The 25,105-nt window shown below is 37.3% G+C and overlaps 1 protein-coding gene across 3 annotated transcripts in view; it reads right to left on the bottom strand.

Annotated features, from left to right (window-relative positions):
- Positions 1–25,105, bottom strand: part of SEPTIN7 (septin 7) — a 70,592-nt gene that overhangs the window by 43,050 nt on the left and 2,437 nt on the right. For 2 of the 3 annotated variants that reach the window (XM_031063333.1, XM_031063332.1), the window contains exon 2: positions 17,391–17,493. In XM_031063333.1, coding sequence (XP_030919193.1) covers positions 17,391–17,493 — 103 coding nt within the window. Of the gene's footprint in view, positions 1–17,390; positions 17,494–20,204; positions 20,333–25,105 lie in introns of those variants that run through there. The other variant, XM_005428661.2, reaches the window with a different exon arrangement.

Here is a 25,105-nt window from a genome sequence, read left to right on the forward strand (position 1 = left end):
CCCTACAGGTGCAGAAGCATTGTTTCATCTAAAGCAGAACAGTACTTTTTATTTCTCAACCCGTCAGACAGCCTAAAGCAGCCACCAGTGAGTCAAAAGATACTTTACTAACCCCATCAAAACCAGTGCTGGTTTGCCAACCAAAGCAGCAGCATTCACACAAAACAGCAGAGATACTCGCCCTTCCAGAGCCAAAGAGGAGAATTCTATTATTAGTGCCTTGGAATATAATTACTGGGAGCAACCCATTGACTCTGCTATTAGGGAGGCATGAGAAATTAGTTCTATTCCATTCTATTAACGAATCCCACTCAAGAAAATAAACCTGAAAGAGTCTATGTAAAATTATGCACTTTTTGCAACCACACTTCTACCCTCAGAGATTTCATAGCCCACTGAATACATTTTATTTACAATTCTACCATTGGTCCATTGACCCAGGCAGCAACATGCTGCAGAATATGGTTAGGCTATTTTCAGTAGTATTTTGGCAAATACACATGAATGTCTTAAAAGAAACTGAATTTAGTACCTCTGGATCTTAAAATTCTGAAAAAGAAGGATGACAGAGTATATAGCAAACATACTCCTACGTGAAATGCATCATTATATAACAGATCTCATGAAACTTCATAAAAAAAACATATTTGAGCACCCTTTTGCATACAAGTTTTACATAAAAGTAAATATATCAGTACTACTGAAAAAATAAAATAAAAAAAATCCCACAACATTGCAACTTTTAAGTCATCCATCTTTTTCACTTGCTTCTTTCCATAACCACAGTTGGACTTAGAGCATAGGAGAAACACTGTTTTACAACTTCAGAGCATTTAACTGAGAAGGATCAACATTAAACAACTACTACATTTGGTATATCCTCAAACAAGAAGCGCCAAGAAAAACATGCCTGTAACAAGGCAGAAAGCTTTTTTACTTCCTCCTGTTCAGAGCACACACAATAGTGCTTAGTTTTGATTTATGGTCAACACTGACTACTAATTAGCAGGATTAGAAAAGAGATATTAAAAAGCCTGTTCTGAAAGGCAAACTAGAGTAGTTTCGACAAGCTTGAGTAGATAAATTATCAACATAGTACAAGTCATAGTCATTATGCATAAACTCAAATATGCCCAAGAGCAAATGGAGACATGCTGAAAAAAATCCTAAAAACCACCCAAAAACAGCATTACACAACAACTTACATAAGCAAGTAAAAAAGGGAAGGTTTTACTGCATTTTAGCAAAACTTTATATTAAAAAGGTTACCAACAAAGTATTCAAAATTTTTTTCCTACTTTGTTAGACTCTTAAAAAACAGCCAAAACACAGAACCATGATTCCCATATCCAGGTTTTGTTTATTAAAAAAATACAAAATCCAGATGCTCTCAAGGTCTCTATAACTAAATGAGATTGGGATTACACATGTCAAGAAAGCTAATGAGGGCAAAGAGCTTCAGAATAGCTTCTATACATTCTTCTGCATTCTTTTCAGCCATCTGTAGTTTTAGACAGACTTCAGATCCAGGCACCCTTTGAAAGCAGTAAACTGAACCAACTTCTCAGCGAGTTACAAGACAAAAAGCGAGAAAACCCTTCAGAACAGCAGCAGCCAACACATCCATAGAATGACCATGAGCCAATGGATCATTACATCTGTGCAAGAAACGATTCTGCACTTAACCTTTTACAGTGCCTATCTTTGTGAGACGTGAATCACATGAGTCGGATGAAGAGTTACCCCAAGGATTACCGAGTGGATTTAGTGGTACTTGATGACAGAAAGGGCAGGACCAAAACTCATCTAAGGCTTCAACAGCAAACATCCACCAGCTCACATGTAACAAAAGCAGCAAAAAAAGCTTCTGATGAAAGGGGAAGAGACAATTCATGCTTTCAAAAATTTCCTGTGATACAATATTCAGAGCATTTCCAAAAGCTCAAGTAGAATATAGGGAATTGCATTAATTCTGAACAGTGTCTATGCAGAATGTCCCAGGCACACCTGACTTGAGACAAGTCACGAGCCTCCCCTTAGAAATCTGCTTTGTAACAACCTCTTAACTGGCAACTCATTTATCCTAATCTTTTAGGGAAACAGGGAACATATCACCTGTACTTCACACAATTTTGCGATTCAAAGGGATCTCACCTCAAAATTCGATGAAAAAATGCTGTGGTATTCAGCAGATTCAAGATAAGAGAAATCCTTGTGGGGCATGGGGTACCATCTGACAACCTCTTCTGGCAAACAGCCAGAGGCTGAACAGAAATTCCTGTTAGTATATTCAGCCAAGGAACAAGGTTCTCCATGAGCCACAGCCCTCTGCTGCTCCTGCCCACCTTATCACCAGCCAGTCACATGGTTTCCAGTTCTTCAGCAGCACCCAGTGCTAAATTTGAATCACAGGATTCAAAACAAGAGAGCAGCACACAGCAGGTATATCTGTCCCAGTCACATTTTTCCTCCTTTTTATCCATGGGAATTCAATTATTAATTATTTTTGCAAATCAAAATTTACATCTCAAGAACAATACAAAAAGTTTCCTATGTCTCCTGTTTTCACCTTCCCCTTCGGTACTTTCCCACCTTCACACCCAGCATATAACATCCTCACTTTGTCCAAGAATAGCTCAAAGAACCACAGCTTTTGCTTGCTGCTAGAAGCAGAGAGCTCTGAAGCTATACATATGTTTTGACATATGCAGTCACTTTGTCAGAATATGTGGAAAAAGCTAAAAATGGTTTTTGAACAGAAAGTAATAAAAAGCCTTCTGGAAAAGGTTCAAAGTGCATCAACAAAAAAGCTGCAGCCAGAAACATCAGAAACAAGAGCCCTACAATTTATTGGGCATGAAAGAATGCTAAATACACTCAACAGTACTGCTATGACACAGCAGCTTGAACTAAACAGGTAGAAAGGCACCCAAGAGACAGCCCTTGATCTTCCATTCTCAGAAGCATGAACAAATTCAAGATGCAATTTAACCAAGAAGTCACATGTGAATATCTACAGAAACAAAACCAGTCTCTCTAGTTATCTTAGTCTTAGCTGAAAAATAAAAATTACTCAGTTTTTTATAGGTTTATTTTTAATAATTATTTCAATGACACTTCATTTAAAAGCTTCTCACTGTATCAAGAAAACTCATCTGAGTTCACATCTTTTTGCACCTCCGTGTAGCAGAATTTACCCTAGAACTTCATCTACAAAGAGGCTTTATACAAAAGCCAAAAAAGGCCAATCATCAAATTGAGGCTATAGATTATTACAAGCAAGAGAAACTGCATGTTTGTGCTTCTTTGTAATAAATAGGTAACATTAACTGAGATGTCCATGTCACTCAGATAATACTATTCATATAGTAATGAATAGCATTATGACAGCAATATCTGACATGAAAAAATCCCGGTGTTTTAACAGAATAGATACTTTATGGGGAAATATGCAGCAATTACTGCCAATCTAAATGGAGCATATACACCCACCTCTCTAAAAGACATCGCAATCTGCAGTATTTCTGTGTCAAAGTTGATCTTTTATCTTTCAGTTGAGTTAAAAGTGCTAAGAGGCTCTCTCTTCTTACCCAAGAAGAGCCAGCCTCAAGCTTAATCTGAAGTGCACGGATAGTAGGTTTGTTAGAACAGTACATTTGGGATTTTTTGTAGGAACAAAAACAAGCAGCTTAAGCTGTGACACTTCTCTAGGATGTGACTCTTCTACTTTACTTGCAGAGGTATAGTTCCCAGCAGCTGGACAATTAGGAAGCAGTATCGTGCTCCAGCTTAAAAACCTACAAATACCAATATGAAAAAAACAAAGCAAAAAAAAATCCCAACACTTATTAATGTTTGGATATGGACACTTTCTCAAGAAGGAGCACAATCCATAAAAGTGTTCTGTAAAGCACAAATATGAAGAGCACATAGAAGTTAAGAAAAGTCTCCCCAAAACCACTGAATGCAGTAAGAAAAGAATCATCTTTACTGAGGCTAGAGCTCTAACCTGAGTGCTTATATTTGCATTTGGCAAGTTGAGGATATCCTGACCTTAATGTGATATATCTACATCAAACCACTAAGAAATATGCAAACAAGTAGAGAAGCACGGCTAATGGGCTTTTTATTATATTATTAGTATTTCACTGTAATAATTTACTTATTTAAATATTAATCACATTCAACATGCATTAAACTGATTTTTTTTGAGCTGACAGCAGGAGTTTTAAGGAAACTGGTAAGTACACATATTGACAAACGGCCTTATTTGAGTAAGCAGAAAAAGTTCTCTGTATCTGCCAGCAGTTCATCTTGCTAGTAACAGGGAAGCCTTTGTCACCCTGCTTTTCAGCAACACAAAAAAAAATCCAAGAAAAGATGCAACAACATGTCAGTTTTAAGATGCTAGAATAATAAGATAATCAACTATGGATTTACTCACTAACTGCATTATCTTTTCTGTAGCAGTTTATTAAAAAGACAAACACCAAGAAAGATCTTCACAATCTGCATATTCAAATTAGTGTAATTCAAATAAGAACTGTCATTTTGTGCCATTTAATCAAATGCTAATTTCTATTATTTTTTATCTATTTTGAGGCAATTCAATTTCATCTTTGGCTAAAAAACCTACTTTTGGGTAAAATATTTCCACTTTCTCAGTAACTTGATACTTTGAGTGGCCTAACTTCACCTGATTAGCAACTGCAAAGCATGTCAGGACACAAATTTAACCACAGACCAATTCTAAAAGGTATTAGATTCACACAGACTTCAGAGTCCTATCGAACTATCAACATCTTCCATCTTCCTGAGCTCTGCTTCTGGTTGAAATGGTATAAAAGCATTTTTGCAGTTCAGCCTTTTTCTGAGCCAAAACAAACCACCTCAATGGTAAAATGACAAAACTGAATGGCAAAGATACCTTTGCAGCATCTCATCCATATGATGAATCTCTACATGACAATGCTGTCTCTGGAAAGGCTTGGACTACTGAGTCCTTAAACTGATTTGACAGAAACATTTGTCAAGTAATTTTAATAATCAGACTAGAGAGCCTACATTTCACCACAAGTTCAAGAAGGAAACTGACACCAGACCACTATCATCAAGTATGACTCCAAAATGGGACTGCGCTTATTTCATCCAATCCAGCATCCTCCTCCTGAGAAAGGACAAAAGCAGATGTTCAAGAGAAACCACATGTAAGTGCCTTGAACAGTGGTTGGACCAGATGACTTTTGAGAGATTCCATCCAAACAAATTATTCCATGATTCTGTAAAAAGGCATGCAAGCAAACAGTGGTGCTTCCTTAAAAAAATATCACTTACCTCCCAAACTTTATGGTGCTAGTTGACAGTAAACTTTATTTTGACCTCTTCACAACATGTGTTTTTGAGAAGTTATAAATAGTAAACAAGAAACTATCAACAGCCAGGCCCACCCACTATTAAACTCAAAATTTGTTTCTCAAAAACCAAAGGCACGGACTTCAGCAAGGCACAAACTTCAAGCACAAAATGGCCGCTTAACATTTATTTGCAGGAGGGCTACTTTGAAGCCTTTTAAAAGAGCTCTACAGATGAAGAGTCAAGAAACTGCAGGAGGCACGAAACTGGAGACCTCTTCATCCATCTCTACAGGGAGCTGTTTTCTCCAAATTAGTACCATGACATGATTTCAGCTACTGTCGTTATGATGATCCTCCTTCTGATTTCCTACTTATCCCGCTGTCTGTATCTTTGCCTGGTCTTAGTCAGCCACTCAACACCATTTAATAGGCACTAGAAATACAATTATAGCACTCTACGCTGTGCCCTAAAAGCAAATTACTTCTTCTAAATGAAATTTATTTGTAGAAAAAAGACCAAATAGAAAACTTCATATGAGTGCCAAAATAGGGAATAAGAATGAATACATATATATACACACATACACAATGCCTAGAAGTTTGTCTGTTGATTACATAGCATAGCTGCTGCCTTGAATGGTAGGTCTCAATACCTTTTTAATTAGACAGGTATATAAAAATGTAATGCAACTAGCTGTAGAAAAAATGCATTTACTGTTACTTAAAGCAGAAGCTGGTTTTGAGTAGAACCTCAAACTGTCCAAGTATCTGCAAAGCTCATAAAATACTTCCTCTGAGTCATTTTTATTTTATTCAGCTATCTGAATGCTTGCCGTTTGACATAAATCAACTGCAGCAGATAAATTCACAGTCAAAAATCTGGACACTGTCCTCAGCTCAAATCACAGCCAAACAGTATATAAAAATCATGTTTTTACTTATTGTAGACTGAAATAACTGTGATAATTCAAGCCAAACTTTTTCAATTTGACAAATATTTAAAGGTAAAATGTGACCCAACCATCCAAGTCTCAACTAACTTCCCTGCATTCAGCCACTAAAAAGTATCTGATTATAGAATGACTTCACTATTAAACCACAGTGGCTAAAAGGATCAAATTGTACAGACCAAGAACAGTATATCAGAAACACAGCATGTTTTTCTTCTTAAGAATGTGGATTCAGTTTTTTAACCACTAGACAGTGTTAGTCTTTAAAGTGGATTAGTAAGTACCGTGCATTATTGGATTAAGGTCTACCTGCATTGAAGCAGAAGTGGGTATTGCAAAATCATTGACAGAAGACATTGCCCTGTAGTGGTAATTGGTTTCGTTTTTTAGTTTCAGTTACTCAGAAAGAAATAGGAGACAATATATATCCTTGAAATAATAATTCAAATAACAATTTTACTTACTCTAAGATAGTAATAGAATAAAAATTGAAAAATTCCAGCACAACTTTACAGAATAAGCAAATGTGCAATGCTATTTTTATTGATACAGTAAACTACATACAGGAGGAGTTTTGACAGAGCAACTAAGATCACGCTCTTCAAGGTTTGATTTGGCTGGAGTTTCACCCAAGTTAACCAATGCATCACAAATGCTGCCATGGAACATAGGTGGGGTGTGGGCCAAGTGGCTTCTTTTGTCCTGCTCAAACCAACTCTGCATCAGTTCCCTCACAGGCTTCAGAGAACACGGAAACAAGGTGGCTGTGATTTTGTTTAAAGCTAGTTTTTTCTGCGCTGGAAGATTCACACTAACAAGGTTACCTCAGCTTTTTCAGAGCTGGGAGTGTCATACACTGGACCTATATAAAGAGATTATATGTTTTTTTTCATAACTACCATTGCTGAGAGCACTGAAGAATGGTTAGTCATAAAACAGTGCAAACATCAAAAAGGTTTTTACATTCCCCAAGTTTTTGGCCAGAAGTCTGGAGATACAAGGTTAGAATCTGGTGACCAAAATGTTCAGAAGGGACATCCCCGTAAAAATAATTACAATAAACTTGAACATTACTTTATGTTGCTAACCTATCAAGCAAAGCACCATCACATTTCATCCAAGAGCCAAGAAAACTCATCTTCAGGTCCTTAAAAATCCCCTTGTGTTATTTTTGTTATTCAGTCCTACATGAAGAGAGGGTATTTTTATTGCAGGGTATTACATTAATTGCTCAAAGGCTTCTTTGACAGACTGTGCTAACGTCATGTAAGGCATTTTCTTGGACGACAAAAAGAAAACAAACCAAATAATCTTCATCAATGTCAGATGAAAATAGCTAATGAGGAAAACAGCAGAGCAAAAAATAACCGGAAACTGACAATAAACTGTCTCCATCCATCAAATCAAGGAAGAACAGATGGTAAAAAGAGAATTGCTGACTTTTGAGACAAAGAAGTTGCCTCTCAGAAAACCTACAGCTCCCTTTAAACTCTGTAGCATGGGAGAGAAACTTTAATAGTATCTCGTCATCAGAAAAGTCATGTAGATGTGAAGGCAAATTAATGGATCACAGTTTAACAGAGAGAAAGTAAATATTTTACAGATTTACAGCATAGGGTCCAAGGAGATAGCTATAGATATATTACATAGATGTATCTATTTCTATAGATAGCTATAGAAATAACAACCAGCTCTTTACCAGATTATTACATCCCAGGTGAACCACTTATATGTTTCATGAGCCAAACTCGGAATATTCCTGAGATTCCTCCCTATCATACTTGTGAATTCAACACATAATATTTCTGTCTTGGAAGACAGATGACACAGGCAACGCGCATCAAGGCAAGAACAACCGATGGAAGTGTGCAGCAAATGCCCTTTGTTACTCCATGCCATTTGATCTGATCAAGCATCAGCAACTGCTTTATCTGATAATTATATACTTCAGCAGTGGTTTGTTTCACAGTTGTTCAGTTTAACACAATGCTCATGACCCTGTACTGAAAAGAATTCCACAATCATCCAACAACTCCTTTCCACTTCAGACCACTGAATTACTATTTTTTCACTATCTGAGCAACAGGAAATGGACCCACAATTCTGGATTTGCCCATAAATTCAAAATTCAACATATAATGACCTCAGACTGTTGTTTTTAAAGGCACTGCTGCTTGCAGTTTGAGATGTCCCCTGGGAATGCTCCAGATTCTTTTTAAAAACACAAGCTGTCACCTTATACAGAAAGCAACACCACTTCACATATCCCGAGCAGTAAAACAGCATAGCCAGATGCTGTTAGAACTGACACTTGATGTTTTTATCCAGCCCACATTTATCTGTGTCCTTCCAATGCATTGGTTCTCACTCCACAGAAGGCTGAGATTAATCCCCTCAAATCACAGATCATTTTTGCCCTTCTGAGGAAGCTTCTGCCCCATGAAACACATTTGTTTAGCCTTCAAAGGAGAAGCTTCATGAGAAGAACCAGAATGATGCACTTTGCATTAACTTTGACAGACACGTGGCTCCAGTCTGAAGATACCAGCACAATCCTGGCTTAAGGTTCCATCTATGACCAAAACCAAACTTTCACTGATAAAAACCTAGAAGTGCTGCAAAATTAGGAAACCAGGAGCCTCAAAAAAACCTTCACTTCAAGTTTAACAGAGAAAAGAAACTATATCAAATGGCATTACACACTTAACATAGCTTATATCAACACTGACAGAAAATTAGCACTATTCTAATATAGTGTAAGAGTTCTCAAATTTGTGCTCTCGGTAAACTACCTACAGAGAAAAATCAGGATGAAAGTAAAGGATGACAAGAACTCAAAACAGAAAAAAGCGATTTGAATCAACAGTCAGCTTCAGCAGCCCTTCTCCCCTCCAGCCACTGATAAATCTAAACACTCTGCCTAAAGTATTGCATTATGGTAAAAATTACTGGAAAATACCATCAGATACACCATAGGAAGTGAAAAAAAAAATATTAGAAGATGCTCATTCTCTTTAATAAGAGAAATTCAAGACAAGAATATGGTATAAACTCTAATATATCAGTAAATGTGCTCAGAACCTCACCAGAAAAATATCCAAAACCCAAAATGAAACAGTTGCATATAACAGCCATACTACATAAAGAAAAAAAACTAGAAAAGGAAGAAAAACTATTTCAAATGGATTGACAAGGAAGATCTGAACTGACTGTTGCAAAATCAGCCAGAGGGAAAACAATCACATTGAATCACATTTAATGAGTCACATAGGCTTTACTACAACTGGATATTTAGACCACAAATACTCCATCCAAGAATATCACTCTGGTTACAAAATGAACCTCTTCCTTGAAAAAGTTGTCAGTATTTCCTGATACAGCAGGCAAGACTAACATTTTCAGCCAACAAGAAATGAGAATGAGAAGCAGTTTTAAATTCATACTGCATATTTATCTGTACAAAAAACTGGCTCCTACTTTGAATCTCACTCTGGGCTTGTAGCAAGATGGCTTCAAAAACCAGTGCTGCAGTATGGTGTCACCTGATTATCCTGGGCTAAGGAACTGGAAACAGTATTAATGTGACTTCTAACAGGTCACTGCTTACAAGATGTGCAACATTTAGTTCACACCCTGCTTATGCACGTGACAGCTCAGGACAATCTGTTGAGTACCATCAAAACAAGTGTTGGCCACCTGATAATCAATTTAAGAAATAAAACATCCATTAGTCTGGTACCTTCTCTAAGATGTGTTCAAGTTCACACATTACTAATTATCCTTATTCTAATATCAAAATGCCAGACACATTCATTGCAGCTAAATTGTGACCTACAAACCTGTCATCAACAGCAACAAGGACCAGGTACAAATGCTGATCTCACTAAAATGAACGAACTTACTACAAAAGACTAAATATCAACAGAATTACTGCGGGTTTGTGCGCATGTGTGCACATATTTGGATGTGTAAAATCAGCAAGCACATTTTTATTTAGAAATAAAACAAAAAAAGGTAAAGTAGGAGAAGAAAAAAACACCTGAAAAAATATTTATGCAGTTAGGAATACAGCAAAGATGGCCTGAAAACAGCTAGTACTGTGACAGGATTGATTATGCAGGAAACCACCAAAAAAATCCACGAAGCTTCAAAAGTGAAAATGACATCTAGACAATGCAGAGCACAATCTCTCATTAGATGTTTTCTGTGAAATTTCCTGAATTAATCTGTTAGAGATCCAGTAAAATAGTTCACAGCATTTGTTATGAGACTGACAAAAAAACAATTTATGGAATAGAAAAAAAATTGTATGCAACAGAATCATCACTTTTTTTAAAAAAATAAAAGCCATTCAGATTACAGGCAGATTTTTGCCAAATTATGGGTTCACATCCACACACTTGGAAATATAGGTCTCTTCCAATAAAAAACTTTGCCAGTAAATTAGGATCTGACCAAAATACTGCCACATGAGAAACAGATCCATTACACTTACAATCACCAAAGCTTTAAAAACATTTTCCTTGTTCTTCCAAGTAATATTTTAATATACTAATACTTGGTACTTAAGGTTAGTTGTCAGAACTTGAGTCATGTAACAGCAAGCATCCAATAAAAAGTACCTTACAGTAGCTGGCTTTCATATAATCTACTCAAGAAGCTTTGCATCCAAACACTTAAGAAAACAAAAATCCAAAGGCTCTTTAGAAGTTATCCAGTAAGCACTACAATTCCAATTAATGTTGTAATTGCAAACAATTAAAAAATGAGAATTGAAGACCAATCCTATTAAATGCCAACTTTAGTTCTGTTCATTAGAACCTTTAAGCTACTGCACAGAGAAGAAAATGTTTAAAATGAGCTTAGCAAAAATTAAGATTTTTTTTTCCTATTGAGCAATTAAAAGCCACAGTGCTACAAGCAATCTGTGAAAGTATTTGAAACTATTTGATAAGCTCAGATAGGTAGATTAGTTGAATTTCCCTGACAATAAGTTTCAACAACAACCCACTGCAAAAAGTTTCTCTTTTCCATTCGGTTGTACACTTTGTACAGGTTTCTTTTAACAGCAATAGAAAAAAGAAACAGCAAAACACTACAAAATAGGCAAAAGCAGCAAGTATGTTGCCAGCTGTAGTTCACTGCAATACAAAATAAAGAGGAGGGGGGAAAATAAGAAAAAATTCATCCATAAACCAACAAAAAAGTATGTTAGAAGATTTTCTACTGAAGCCAAGTACTCACATGAATATGTACTTCAAGCTGCCATCTGAAAGTAACTCACTGGAAAATCGTGCAGGACAGTAAACTCACTGTTAAGCTGCTGATCTTTCGTATCTTGGAGAGACACTTATTTCTTCATTAAAGATTTTCAGAATTCATCTATTCTGCTCTCTCAAAAAAACGTTTATCAACCTCTTTCCACAAAAAGGAGTAACAGGCAACTGATGAGGCATTACTCCAAAACAGAGATTATTCCAGAAGAGCATGTCATCTGTGGGCATACACTGGCTCCATTCTGAGTTCCACCAATTTCCTTTGGTTTTACCTCTGCCAATTCTCCTACATTCAACCTATTTTGCTTTGGCATCCCCATCAGGTACATGTCAACATATTCAGCCATCAATTTTTTATACTTTGTAGGCATCATCAGTGGAATACAATAAATTACTTCTTTAAAGAATTCAGTAACCTTAAAACCAACCTTTTCTATATGTATACTTCAGGAAAACCTCATAATCCTGTGAATAGAATCCCTGCAACTTTATTTCATTTTTTATCTGTTTTTCTAAAGAATCTATTTTTGTTATACCACAACACTTGAACCCAGCCTTCAACAACTCAATATGGAAAAAATTCCCCGAGAACTGGAAGAGTGCTGCCTAACCCAGCCCTAGCCCACTGGCACAGCTGTGCCATCCAGGCAGTTGCCATGCAAGTAGCCCAAAAGGGGCTGCAGCCAAAGATGTCCAATGGCACACAGGGCAGTTTTCAGAGGATGAGAGAACTAGAGGAATTCAGGTATTCTGAAGAAAGGAACTTACAGGGGAATGGAGGCAGGATACCTGCAAGAAATCTTCCTAGTTCTTTTCCATCACATGCTTCTTCTTTGTAAAAACTAGAGGAATCTACTCCAGTCCTGTACTCCCCTGACTGCAGCACAAGGCACTGCACACTCAGCAAGGGCAGTGCAGGATCCTCACCAGCCAGGTAATGAAGGTCACAGCAAAGGCCAAACACCTACTCAGATACTGTGGTAGAGACACGACTGAAACCTTAACTAGCATTAAAAACCACAGCAGATTTCAAATCAGAGCATTTCAAATCACAGCACATCAACAAGAACTGGCAACATCCCAAAATTCTTCCTACTTAGTTGTACTGCCCACACACAGGTTACTTTTCATTTAATTATTCTTCCTATCCTGTGAAAAATGGTTTTGTTCTTGGCATTAAAATTAACAGCAAGTAAAGAATAAGTATCTGTGAGTAGCTGAGTGTCTTAGTACTACTGGTTGGCTTGATAAATAAATTGCTTTAGAATTACCCTCTTCACTTGCTCCCTTTCTGATCAGAACATGACCCATCGCCAGAAGATACAAGTATTAAATCAGTCCAAGCTTTCTACAGTGAACAATAAAAGCATTTTAAAATCAGGGTGTGCTGCTTCTTTAATGTAACTTCAAGTCTTGCAAAATACAGTCCTTTTCTTTGCATCCATGCCAAAAAGCCATGTTTAAACCAAACCCCCTGAGTGTGCATATAATTACAAATGAAGGACTCCAACAATATTGCATGGCATTTTCATTCCAGCTGTAATCTACAGGTGATCTACAAGGCTAAAGGAACAATTTGGAAACAAAACAGGCAATTTACTATGGGAGAGGTTTCAAAACAGCTTTCAAAGTCACAGCTACCAAACAGTTGCTCAAGAACTAGGAACTGCGCAGAAAGGTCCTGCGGAAACCACTCAACTCTAAGTGGTCTGACTTTGGAAATCAGATGACTTTAAAAAAACCCCAAACTTGAAAGTTCAACTTCTAATGCGACTCATGAAGCCTGAACACTTCGAAATACAGAGCTCTAGGAAAAGTCACCACAAATACATATTCTTAAGTACTTATGGTCTATAGGAGAAAGAAATTTTTAAGAATTATGACTTTGCGTCTACTTGGGTGTTGGTTCAAATCCCGTTTCCAGCGTCATTTCAATACAACAACAAAAGAGGGATTTCCTGACTCAGAGTTTAGAAGGAAGACACACTGAAAAATAACTATTTGTTCCACACCTCATATACACTAAAGCAAAAACACACACCCACTACTTAAGCAAGTGTAATTATATTAACAAACAGACAGAACTACAATTCCACAATTAAGACTTTCTTTAATTGTGAGTTACTAACCACAGTGGTATTACTTCTGGAAGTTTTGTTTTCTTAAGCATCTGACTTAAACATGTACTTTCCTCCAAAAAACCCGAACAGCAGAGAAATAGAGAATCCTCTCTGGATTTCAGACAGACTAAATATTTATGTCGGGTTCTCAAGTGTTTCAACAAATGTCTTATACTTGAAAAGATTACACAAGATTATGAAGGAAGCAGGCTACCAAGGCAAACTTGACATTTTTTTCACTGCTGAGCTTTAATGCTTCAGATGTAGAATCAGTTGCTTTAAACTACTACTTAAATGTCTTACTTTGAAAGCATCAAGAATGGAGCTCAGTTAAATGTATATTTCTGCTCACTTTATGTCATATCCTGAGAGGAGGTGCTTGTGAGTTTTTATTCCGCAAAACCAACTTGTTCCAGAAGCAGCATGACAAAAACTACTGCTTAGCCTTTGAGAATATAACTAATATGAAAATGTCTCATGAAGATGAAAGACAAATCAATGAAAACTGATTAATAAGGAAAACAAAGGGCCATCTCAGTCTTCCGTTTCTCAAGAAAAGTTTAAACACTAACAAAAGAATCAATACAATTTAGAGAAAAGAAACAGAGATAGAAATGTCAAAATGTTTATTATGGCTAAATATTAAAGAGTAACACCAGTTTTTATTAAGGTTTACTTTTCAATGATTCCTAAAACATTTGATATAAAAAATGTATTTTGACATCCTCTTTTTATACTTGTACATGTGTAGTTCATAATCACTTCACCCATTAGTAATATTTAATGTAAACATAACACCTGGAAATCAGCAACTGTGCTTTACAGAAAAAGAGCTCACTAACATTACAAGCCTCAGATACATCAATCCTACAAGTCCTGACTCAAAAGAGCAAGTTACAGACAGACAACTGTCCACATGGGTCCAAAGCAATGCCACCAACCAACTTAGCTCAGGAGGAGAAAACCTGCTCCAGAAACCATTCTCTAGGCTTTTCAACAACTACTAGGCCTTATGCATGCTCCCATTTAAAAGCCCACTGTCCAACTTCCCTGGCACAAAGAAGAGCAGGAAGCCACCACACACTGCTATGGGCAGCTCCATCATTCCAGGGCAATGACAATAACTGGGGAAATACACATTGTATGTATTCCCATTCATGCTTTAGGCACAGGAAATGTTCTGCAAAATTATTCTACTTCCCTGCAAAAATCCTTACTGGAAACAACAGATCTGTTTGATGCTGTACTTACTACTTGCTCAGTCACAAAAATCTTACACTGTTAAACTGAAAACAGAATTGCTTCTACAGCAGCAGAAACACACACAATAGTACAACCATACTGGCAAATTCCCCCCAAACACTGCTCCGGTCAATTTTCATACTACACATTCCAAAGACCAAAAAGTCAGATATAACACTATGCATACCTATTAAGTTTAACTGATAATTCCAGACTAGATGTACAACAGGAAAACAGTTTCTATACAAATGCATTAGCTGCAATATCAAACCTCATGGACACCGGAAAAGAGCTGGACACAGATCCCAGATCCCAAATACGATTTGTTTTCTCTGTTGTACCTGTTTACCAACCACAAGCATTGTTTTTCTCTTTTTGCCTCTCAGAACAAATGGGTAACACACCGACTACCTCCAAATAGAGCAGAACCAGCAGATCAGTAGTTGTGCAATCTGCAGTAAAAGGTAGCCATGCACACACGACTCTTAGTAGTAGAAAGACCAAAAGAATATTTTAGATCATCTCCAAGAGAAAATACATCCAGTATTCTTATTCTCCCAGCACTGACCATATGCAGATAAACACTACATTCTAACTTTTAAACTTTATCAAGTAGATTATAGATAATTCCATTTGCTATTACAGATTTGTATCATTATGTCAACTAAAGACTTCAAACCACATTAGAGTACACTACCTCACAGGATGAATACAGCAACAAATAATTACAATCCTAACAATCTACTTGCAGATTACATTACAGTGTTTACCAACATAAGTGATCAGTAATACACAAACTATTTCATCTTCATATTTAAAAACACACACATTTTTTCACGGTATACTATTGCCAGGCACTTAATTTTGAAACAAAAAAATTTCCCTACCCCACCCCTCCCCAAATGTCTCCAGAGTACTAAAAGATCAGCTACCATTTTGTTTAAACATTCACTTTCAAGTATCTGATTTCTATACTTGGGGGTCAAAAGAAGAGAAGTAGTGGCATTTTTAATTTAGGAAAATACTGCCACCTCTCCTACTAAGCTTCCAGACAGTGGCACAAATTTCCATGCAAACAAATGAAGTCTTAGTAATAAGCACAAAAATAGTAAAACTAGTCAACATCTCATTTTCAATCTAATTTTGGAACAATTTTTCTTCTTCCATTTTCTACAACTTTCTTAAATGTAATTGCTTTAAACTGTACTACAGGGAAACAAGAGAACATTGAGGTAATTTTGCAGAATTTCTCCAGTTGTATCACATCCCTACGTCTACCACTTATGATGACAGCTTCATCCCTTCCTCCTTTTTATTACCAGTAGATAGCAGAAAACCAGATTTTACTTTATACTTAACAGTTTTGTACTAAATAACTACGTACTTGGATGCTAGACTGTAAAGGAACCTGTCATCAAGTTCCAAAAGAAAAAAGCAGCCCTCAAATTTTAAAATTCTAGCTCACTTTTGTAATCAAAAGAAAAATATATATGACCTATACAATGAGTTTGCACCAATTTGCCCTTGATTTCTAACTGTCATTAGTACTGTTATGTTACATGCTACATGCACATAAAGCCTGCACAAGAAATCCATTGCGTTGATGACAAAACAAAGCACTATCAAGCTAGCCAAATTACAAAAGATAGAACCAGATAACAAAGTGACAGATGGCTATTATAAAACACTTTCTAAACTATTATTATTATTATTTTGCTGATTAGCATGCCAAAACAAGGTCACATATCCAGCAGCATCAGTTACACATGAATGTACCCAACTTTACTAACAGTCTATTATCATAAAAGTACTCAAAAGAGCAAGAAAAAAGAAAGAAATGAGATTCCCTAGCAGGAAAGATGACAAATTTGGGTCATCACTGAAGCCTAAATGAACTGTTCTGAATGGTATTATTCATTCAAACTAACAATAATTTCCCATTTATTGTAGTCCAGAGGGAACAAACTGTTTACATTTGGTTTTCTCTGCAACCATACAAACTAGAAAGGTTTGTTTAAATTAAAGCTTTGATTTTGCAGCATAGTTTTGTGGCCACAGAAAGGCAGGACAGACAGGATCCTACTGCCTGGTTATACACGAGGTTTGCCGTGTTGCACTCAACTATAAAAATTTCTTTTTTATACAAAAGACAATCAAATTCAAATTACTTCAGTCATACTTGCAAGTAGCATTTTAGACCAAATCCACACCAAACTGTTTTCCTAAGACCATATGAACTACCATTTATTCACCATTTATTCACCTCCTCATTAACTTGTGGACCAGACGTGTTCTTTTTAACCAATCTAAATTTATCAGTCCAGCAGGGGAAGATCCATGTTTTCTCCCGAGATTATGCAAAACATACTTACACCATCATCACAGATTTTAAGAACTATGTCAAAATAGTTCTAACTATCAACACTCAAAACAAAGAAAGAAACTTACCTACTACCATGAGCGTGAACTCAAATCCTCTCTTCACAGACTTTCGGTAAACTTGATTTGGAAGATTTGCAAACCCCACATATCCTTCAAGGTTCTTCTGTTGCTAAAGCAAGAGATATTTAGGAAAAGAAAAAGTTAAAAGGAAAGCAAGTAATTTCTTAATTGGCTTGTATTCTTAGTTAATGAAATGTTCACTTCATTTTCACATTTGTAGAAAAGCACTATCTACCCAACCTCTCAACAGCCCATGCTGTCTACATTCAAGACAGTATAATGAACTGCAGCAAAAAATACAAAAAAAATTTTTTTTGCCTGAATGGTCAGAAAAACTGGCACAGAAACTCAGGTATACTAGGAGTATTTTGGGCAAATGCAATTGCCATATTATGCCTGCACAGTGAGCATGTGCAAACAAATTAAAACATAATCAACTTGGTACCAATGCCCATTTGAAACACAGGCCAGCAATATGAATGCACCATTCCTGTACTTCCAAGTCATGGTGGTACTGCCTCAACATGAAGGGAATCAACTTGAAACCTCTGCTTCTGTGTCACTCAGCTGGAGGCCTCCATGTTAAACCCAGACTTACACTAATGCAGCATGCCTTGCATAAATTCTCCATACAGGTAAAACTTCAGTTGCCTTGTACTCTGAAAAACTTACCCAAAATAGTGCTTACTGTGAAACAAGAGAAGAATTCTGGATGTTAGCCATTACTTCTTCTCACCACATTAATGAAAATGTTGGAGGTGCTTAAAATGCCTCCTCCTCACTGTACTAGACCCAGCAATCTTTCAAAGCTCAACTGTGCTACCTTTACACCACTCTTCCGGCACAATACTACAACTGTTTGTTTATTAATACAGCAGCTCTGAGGATTGTCTTGTGAGACTGGGCAATTTAGATATTTTACAAAGATTCTGAAAACACTTTCTTGAGACAACTGTCTAGTAAAAGCAACACAAGGCACTGCTTGTCATGGAGCAGTGATTTCAGCCTTTAGGCATTATGTCCATGCAAAGTTGAGAGGATGTCATGTGATGGTGGTACTGCCTCAGTTTCAGAGTTTGAGAGCTGTACATAACCACACAGCTGAAGTGCTGTCTACAAGTTCAAATTCCACTGTCTAAAATTATCTTTATGAGAACAGAGGAATTCTAAAAAATAATTTGTAAAAAAATTTCTCCTGCAGGCACTCTTGGCTCAGAACTTCTCTGTATGGGATACAGTTTGGTTAATTCAAGTTTGGTATGTGGCTGAGTCCTTTATTTTGAAATTCTTTCTTTCTAAAACTGACAGAATAAGTTCAATGCAGTAATAAACTCAGAATTTTTAAATTAAAAATATTTCTTTAATTAAAGCAAGGATATAAAACCACTATCACCTTTAAAGTATTGAATGCAAGAACTAACCTCCTGGCAATCCAACAGCCCTAGTCAATAAATGGACTCTGTGTTTTAAGTCACCCAACTGATTTCTCCATTTGGCAAATAAACTGTTAATCTCAAATAAAACTACACCATTGCAAAGACTAAGTTAGAGGCTCCAGTTTAAATACTCATAACGCAATAAATGTTATTACTTCCCTAAATGTAGGAATCTTTGTGTTGTGTCATCAAGGAACTTCTTTAAAGAAGCTTTTCGTTTCAATATAGCCTCTGGTGCAGCTATAATCTCATCTGAAAGGTTTTAAAGTATTTCAAAAATCAGCCAGGAATTTAAAATCCAAATATTTGTATTAATTTTCCAATCCATTACTGCATGTAAGGAATGGAATTTATCACAGTCTGAAACCCTGAGCTGGAGCCAATGCTTCAGAGATATCACATGACATCCAGGTCAGTGCTGTTAAAGATATTAAAGGGCTCCTTAACAGTGCAGGTCCTTAATAACCATTAAGGATGTGGAACTCCTATTCATGCTACCAGATATGAAATATCTAATCACAGTCAGACACTCCTAATAGTTCCACTCCTAATAGTTCTACTTGCCACCTGCATTTTTTAGTATCTACATACCTTTTAATGTGTGTCATGTTTACCAGAAACAGCTCACCCCCTCATTAGCTAATTCTTTTGCTTAAAATAATGGGTTTCCATATAATTCTTGCTTTGAACTAAAGTTATTTCTCTTCCTCTTTATAAAGAGCTCCACACTTCAGATAGTTTTACCCCTATGAACTTCTAGATCACTGAGTATGAAATGCTAAAAAACAATAGATGGCAAATTTTGGGTTGTTTGCTTTATTAAGAGAGTCTATATTAATTACACCCACAATTTTAGATAATGAAATAAAAATGGTAGTAACCAGAAAGATGAAGATGTACGAAATGTTACACTGGGCATTAAAGCTGTGTTTAATGTGAGCATTTGTCCTCAGTAGGAAAAAGCCTTTTAAAAAATTGCAGCTGGATGCCAGATTCAGATTTCTGGTACACCAATTAAAACTGAAGATTTCAACATACGGGTTTTTAAATGGTTGCCTTTGTTCATAATTTGCCACTTCTAAAGAGACTAAAACAAATTAGGAATTGAATTGCTTTAATTCCTGCAACAGCTTTTAAAAGAACTTAGTACTTTTTTTGGTAAAAGAGTTGACTACCATTGTCTTGAACATGGTGCCAAATGAGATCTCATGTTTCTAATACTTACAATACTTACCCTTAATACTTACTTCCCCTTAATTTTTACCCCTTCCTGATTTTCAACCAGCTGCTACCTAAGCTCAATTTTTAGTTCATCTACTTAAAACCTAATGCTGCTTCTGTTCCTACATTAGCTGTAAAACATCTGCATCAAGGCAATACTTACAGCTACTTTGTAAACAACACGTTTCCATCATTTTCACGATTGAAGATATCAAGAGAATGCATCCAGAAGTAGTCCAGTAAAATGATGAATATGAACCATTGCAGCAACGAGTCCATGCAGGTGCAGTCACAATCCAGAGAGAGTAACAGGGGCAGTGTGAGAAAGAAAAGAAAAGAAGAAAACGTTACTTACATTTGATCAAAATAACTCCCATCATCCCATAACAGTATTTTCCATCTACTATGCTTAGCATGCAGCATTTTAAGCAGAATCACAGAATGGTTTGGGATGGAAGGGGTTGAGGAACATCCACTTCTAAACCTCCTGTCATGGGCATGCACACCTTCCACTAGGTCAGTCTGCCCTAAGCCCCATCGAACCTGACCTTGAACACTTCCAGGGATGGGGCATCCACAACCTCTCTGGACAATTGGTTCCTCACCACCCTCACAATAAAGAATTTCTTCCTAATAGCTAATCTGAACCTATCATCTGTCTGTTGAAGGCTATTTCCCCTCGTCGTCTCACTTCATACCCTTGTTAAAAACCTCTCTTCGCCTTTCTTGCAGGCCTCCTTAATTGACTTTGTTAGTAACCTTAATTTAGTTTGGATTACACGTAAGTCAACCTAATTTCATGGTAATATACTACCTGAACTCCAGCCCTTTAATGATCAATACAGGTGGCTATACAATAGCTCTTTTTACTTCAGTTATTCAACACGGTTTTGTTTGCCATATGCTACCTGAACCTGTAATGGGTTCAGGGGTGTTTCTTCTTCTGAGGTGTTCACTAGAATATGTAATCTCATCTCACCACACTACTGCATAGCATCTTTATTTTAGCGTGGAAAAGGTAGAAAGACCAAAGCCATCATCTCTGCAAATGTCTCCCAGGATTCTGTACTTCTAAGTCACTTTACACATTCAGTGAACAGTGTCAATTCACTTCATTTGCAACACTGAGCATTAGAGCACTGCTGCAACCTTGGGCACAACTGTCATGGTTCAACAGCCAGAAAATAAAGAACAAAGCAGGGAGCACAAGCTACGTGTCTGTTCAACAACATCTAACTCTGTGTGTGACAAGAGGTCTACAACCCTTCTCCAACACACCACTTACAATACCTTAACTAAAAGCTGTATCACAAAGATCCTGTTTGTCACTAAACATCTTCCCATGCTTGAGTATTTCAATACATTGATACTAAAAAAGTAAGTAAAAAAAAAATCTTAATAGCACATTCTAGGCCAGCAGTTAAGATGCTTCTGCATCTTAATATCTAAATTTTAATCAATCCCATAGTTCCAGAGTCTGAATTTATTTTTAAAAACTCTACACTGCGATGCAAACTGCACTTCAAAGTGGAACTGAAGTCTCGTTCTGCTTTTCTACCTAATGCAATATAAGCTTTCTGTTTTACAGCCCCCTTCATGGTCTATCAGCACCCAGAGCCATACCAGCTCAGCACACTGGGTACACTGCTGCTGTACTCTTCTGAGAGGACAAAAAAGCAAAGCACTGCTGATCAATGCCAGTCCTTCTCTGTGCCTCGCAGAAAGGAGGCACAAGATGCTCTGGGAGTAAGCTCCCTTTGTTTTGGGAGGAAGACAGATGTATATGCAGCAGAACTGGAGCAAGCTGTACAGGCTGGAACATAACTAATACTGCAGATCCCACAGCAGTCCCAGTACTCCAAGATTTTAATATCAACCACCCTAAGTAATACATTACTATCAGGTATCATGTTGCACATCACTGCTTTCAACTGTGAAAGAAAGTAACTGTCACTATAAGACACAAAAGAGCACAAGCACACTACCTTCTCAAGGTGAAGGAAGAAAGAGGAAGTTTATTCTCTGACTCCAACATTTATAGTTTTCCAAAAGTGACAGCAGATTGGAGGGTGACAGTGACACCTCTCCAGTGACACTGGTTAAACTATCAGTCTATCAACTTTCTCCTCCTCCATAAAAGAAGACAAAACAATCAGTTGTTTACAGAAAGTGTCTGAGAAAGTTCACCACAAGAATGTCAATATCAGAAGACCTAGAAAATCTTAAAAAACCAGAGTGACAGGTAACATCATCAAGCACCAGTTCACTGAGTGCACACAGGTGCCTCCTTCCCTGGACAAAAACAGTACTATTTGAAATCCTATCATCCAGCAAGAACAGCCAAATGGGTCACACCAAAGTTCCTGCCTTCATCAGTGGCCAGAAACATACATCTAAAGTAGCACATACAGCAGAATAAACAGCAGTGTTTCTCTTAACACCACCACAGTCACCAAAGATCCACCTCGCAAGCATTTAGGATGGGCTGTTTCTTCACTTAAACAGCATTTGACCTATTTCTCTTCCACGCACACTCTTCTTATCACAAAAACAGCATCCTCCAAAGTCTCTGCAGCAAGAACTCCCTCTGTACATTGTTAAAAGGATGACTTTATAATTTCAAAATTACCTCCTGCTAGCACAGTAGTATCTTCATTGGAAAACAGCCCTAATCATCTAACGTACTGCATTCAAAAGAAGCCATTTCCTATCTCTGATTGCTCCTGCTGCTCTGACATAACTCTACTCTAGCTCTGTACTCTTTTGAGGAAGCCAGGGCAAGAGCTACACACAGTATCCAAGTGGCAAAGACAGATCCAATGTCTGATCATGTGCTATCTCTTACTCTCTCATCCTTTTATCAATTCCCAACATGTAACTTATTTGAATCCTTCCAAGCACTGAGCTGATGACACTGTGAACTGTACACAAGACCTCACTCCAGAGCTCTAAAAAATGTTCACAGCTTGTCACTGAGCATACAGCACAGCAGTCCACATGTATCACTTTACATTCATCCATGATGCATTCCAGCTATCGTTGTATATCAAGTCTTCTAATATTTTCATCTTCTTGTAGTTGTCAGCTATCTCCAATCTAACTCAGCACAAATGAAGGCAAGCCATACAATTATAAACTTGGCCTCAGATGACTTTCAGTGCATCCACTCTGTGTACTCAATGTTGCTTTAATGTACGTCTCCCTCAAGCAAAATGTCACAGCCCACATAAACCAGCTGCAGAGCTGGTGTTTTTGGATCCATCATCTGAATCAATGAATTAATAGCCAGCAGCAAACTGCTCTAACTATGCAAATGAGTGAAAAGAGAAACAAGGCATCAGTGGCTTCCCAAGTAGTTCTAAAGAAGATCACTGATATTAAAAAAAAAAAAACCACCAGCCACAATGGCCATTAACGCTAGCAAACAGCAAATTCCCTTACAGAAAGTCCTTCCAAGGCCCTTCTGGGAATCAGGAACACCTGTGCTGGGGCCCCCTGCACCTGTGGGAGCAATGGGAGCGTGAGCCCGTGCTGTGCTGCACTGCTGAGCTGGCAGCACGGTGGATGCGGGCAGGACGTTCTCCATTTGCCCCCGAGCTGGGGCCTGCAGGCACCTTGGCTGAATCAATGAATTAATAGCCAGCAGCAAACTGCTCTAACTATGCAAATGAGTGAAAAGAGAAACAAGGCATCAGTGGCTTCCCAAGTAGTTCTAAAGAAGATCACTGATATTAAAAAAAAAAAAAGCAGTTTCTTTTTAAATAAGTCTGTCATCTTCATTATTGCCCAGACACTGTAATTTACACTTCTCCTTTATTCTGGGATGACTGTATTCAGGAATGATAAATTTGAAGTCATTCTTCAGATATTACCATCTGGGCCAAAAGATGAGAGCCTCTGGCCTAAGGTCCAGTGTCTGACAAAAGAGCACACCTTATCCCTCTGACTAAAAGGAGATGGAAGTCCAAGGTGAGCTAAAGACATCTTCTACCTCTATGATGTGTGACCTGAGAGTTCAGCTCACACTCAACATGGGTAAGTGCAGCTTCTGTGCACTGGTAGCAACCAACAGCCTGTAATATGATGTTATGAAAACTCTTTGAGGATTTATGACATAGCCAAACTAGCAGCAAATATTAATGAAGACAGCTGGAGAGAAAATAGAAGACCAAACAGAAAAGCAGTGTGACATCAGGGAGTCACTGTCCTTTCCAATCCAAGTTGGCTTTAGCGCATCTCAATCAAACTTACTCTAAGAGAAAGAAATACTTATTTTTCCTGTAGTCACCTCCTAGGAAATACTGCTTTTAAAATTACTCAAGAATATCACAGAAAACAAAAAAATTGTTGAAATCTGACACAACACAAAGTGATAATAGAAAGGGCAGATACCCTCTGCATTTGGCATATGATAGCAATGTTTGTCATCAACAATGAAAAGAAAAGCTGATCATTCTTCATGCATTTCACACAGCAGGAACCAGGAGCATCCTCTGAACACTTTTTTTCTACAGTTTACATTTGCTATGGTGTCAATTTATTTTGGTAAGGTAACTAGATGTAGGGCAAGTTTTCTTTATACACAATTTACTTTACTCAGTGCTGCTAAGACACAAGAATTTGCACCTGCTCTAACAATTATTTGAATTAAAATAGTATTTTTAGAACTTTTAGCTGAATTTCTGCAAATCCTTTAGCCACAGTATTTCTATCCAATATCCTACCACCATGCTGTGAGTATGACCAGTTTGACAGTTTCTGGTTCTATGCATAGTGACTGGTCTATCAGCATTGTTTACTTCTATCTCCTCCACTATGCCTGACATGGTAACTTTTTATTTTCTTCTTTCTAACACTGCTAGTTATTTGAAGTCTCCACTTCAATACAGAGAAGCCTCCAAAACTTGTAAGAAGGCCTTACCAACATCTTCAAAACCCCTTTAAATTTTCTACAGTTTATCTAACGTTGCATTTTTTCAACTTCCCAATACAGAGGCAATACATAAAACAAGTAAGACATCTCCCCATCTTGTCCTCCCACATCTCAGAGACATAACTGCACAT

Source organism: Geospiza fortis, unplaced genomic scaffold (genome assembly GCF_000277835.1).
Source record: "Geospiza fortis unplaced genomic scaffold, GeoFor_1.0 scaffold255, whole genome shotgun sequence".
Lineage (NCBI taxonomy): Eukaryota > Metazoa > Chordata > Aves > Passeriformes > Thraupidae > Geospiza > Geospiza fortis.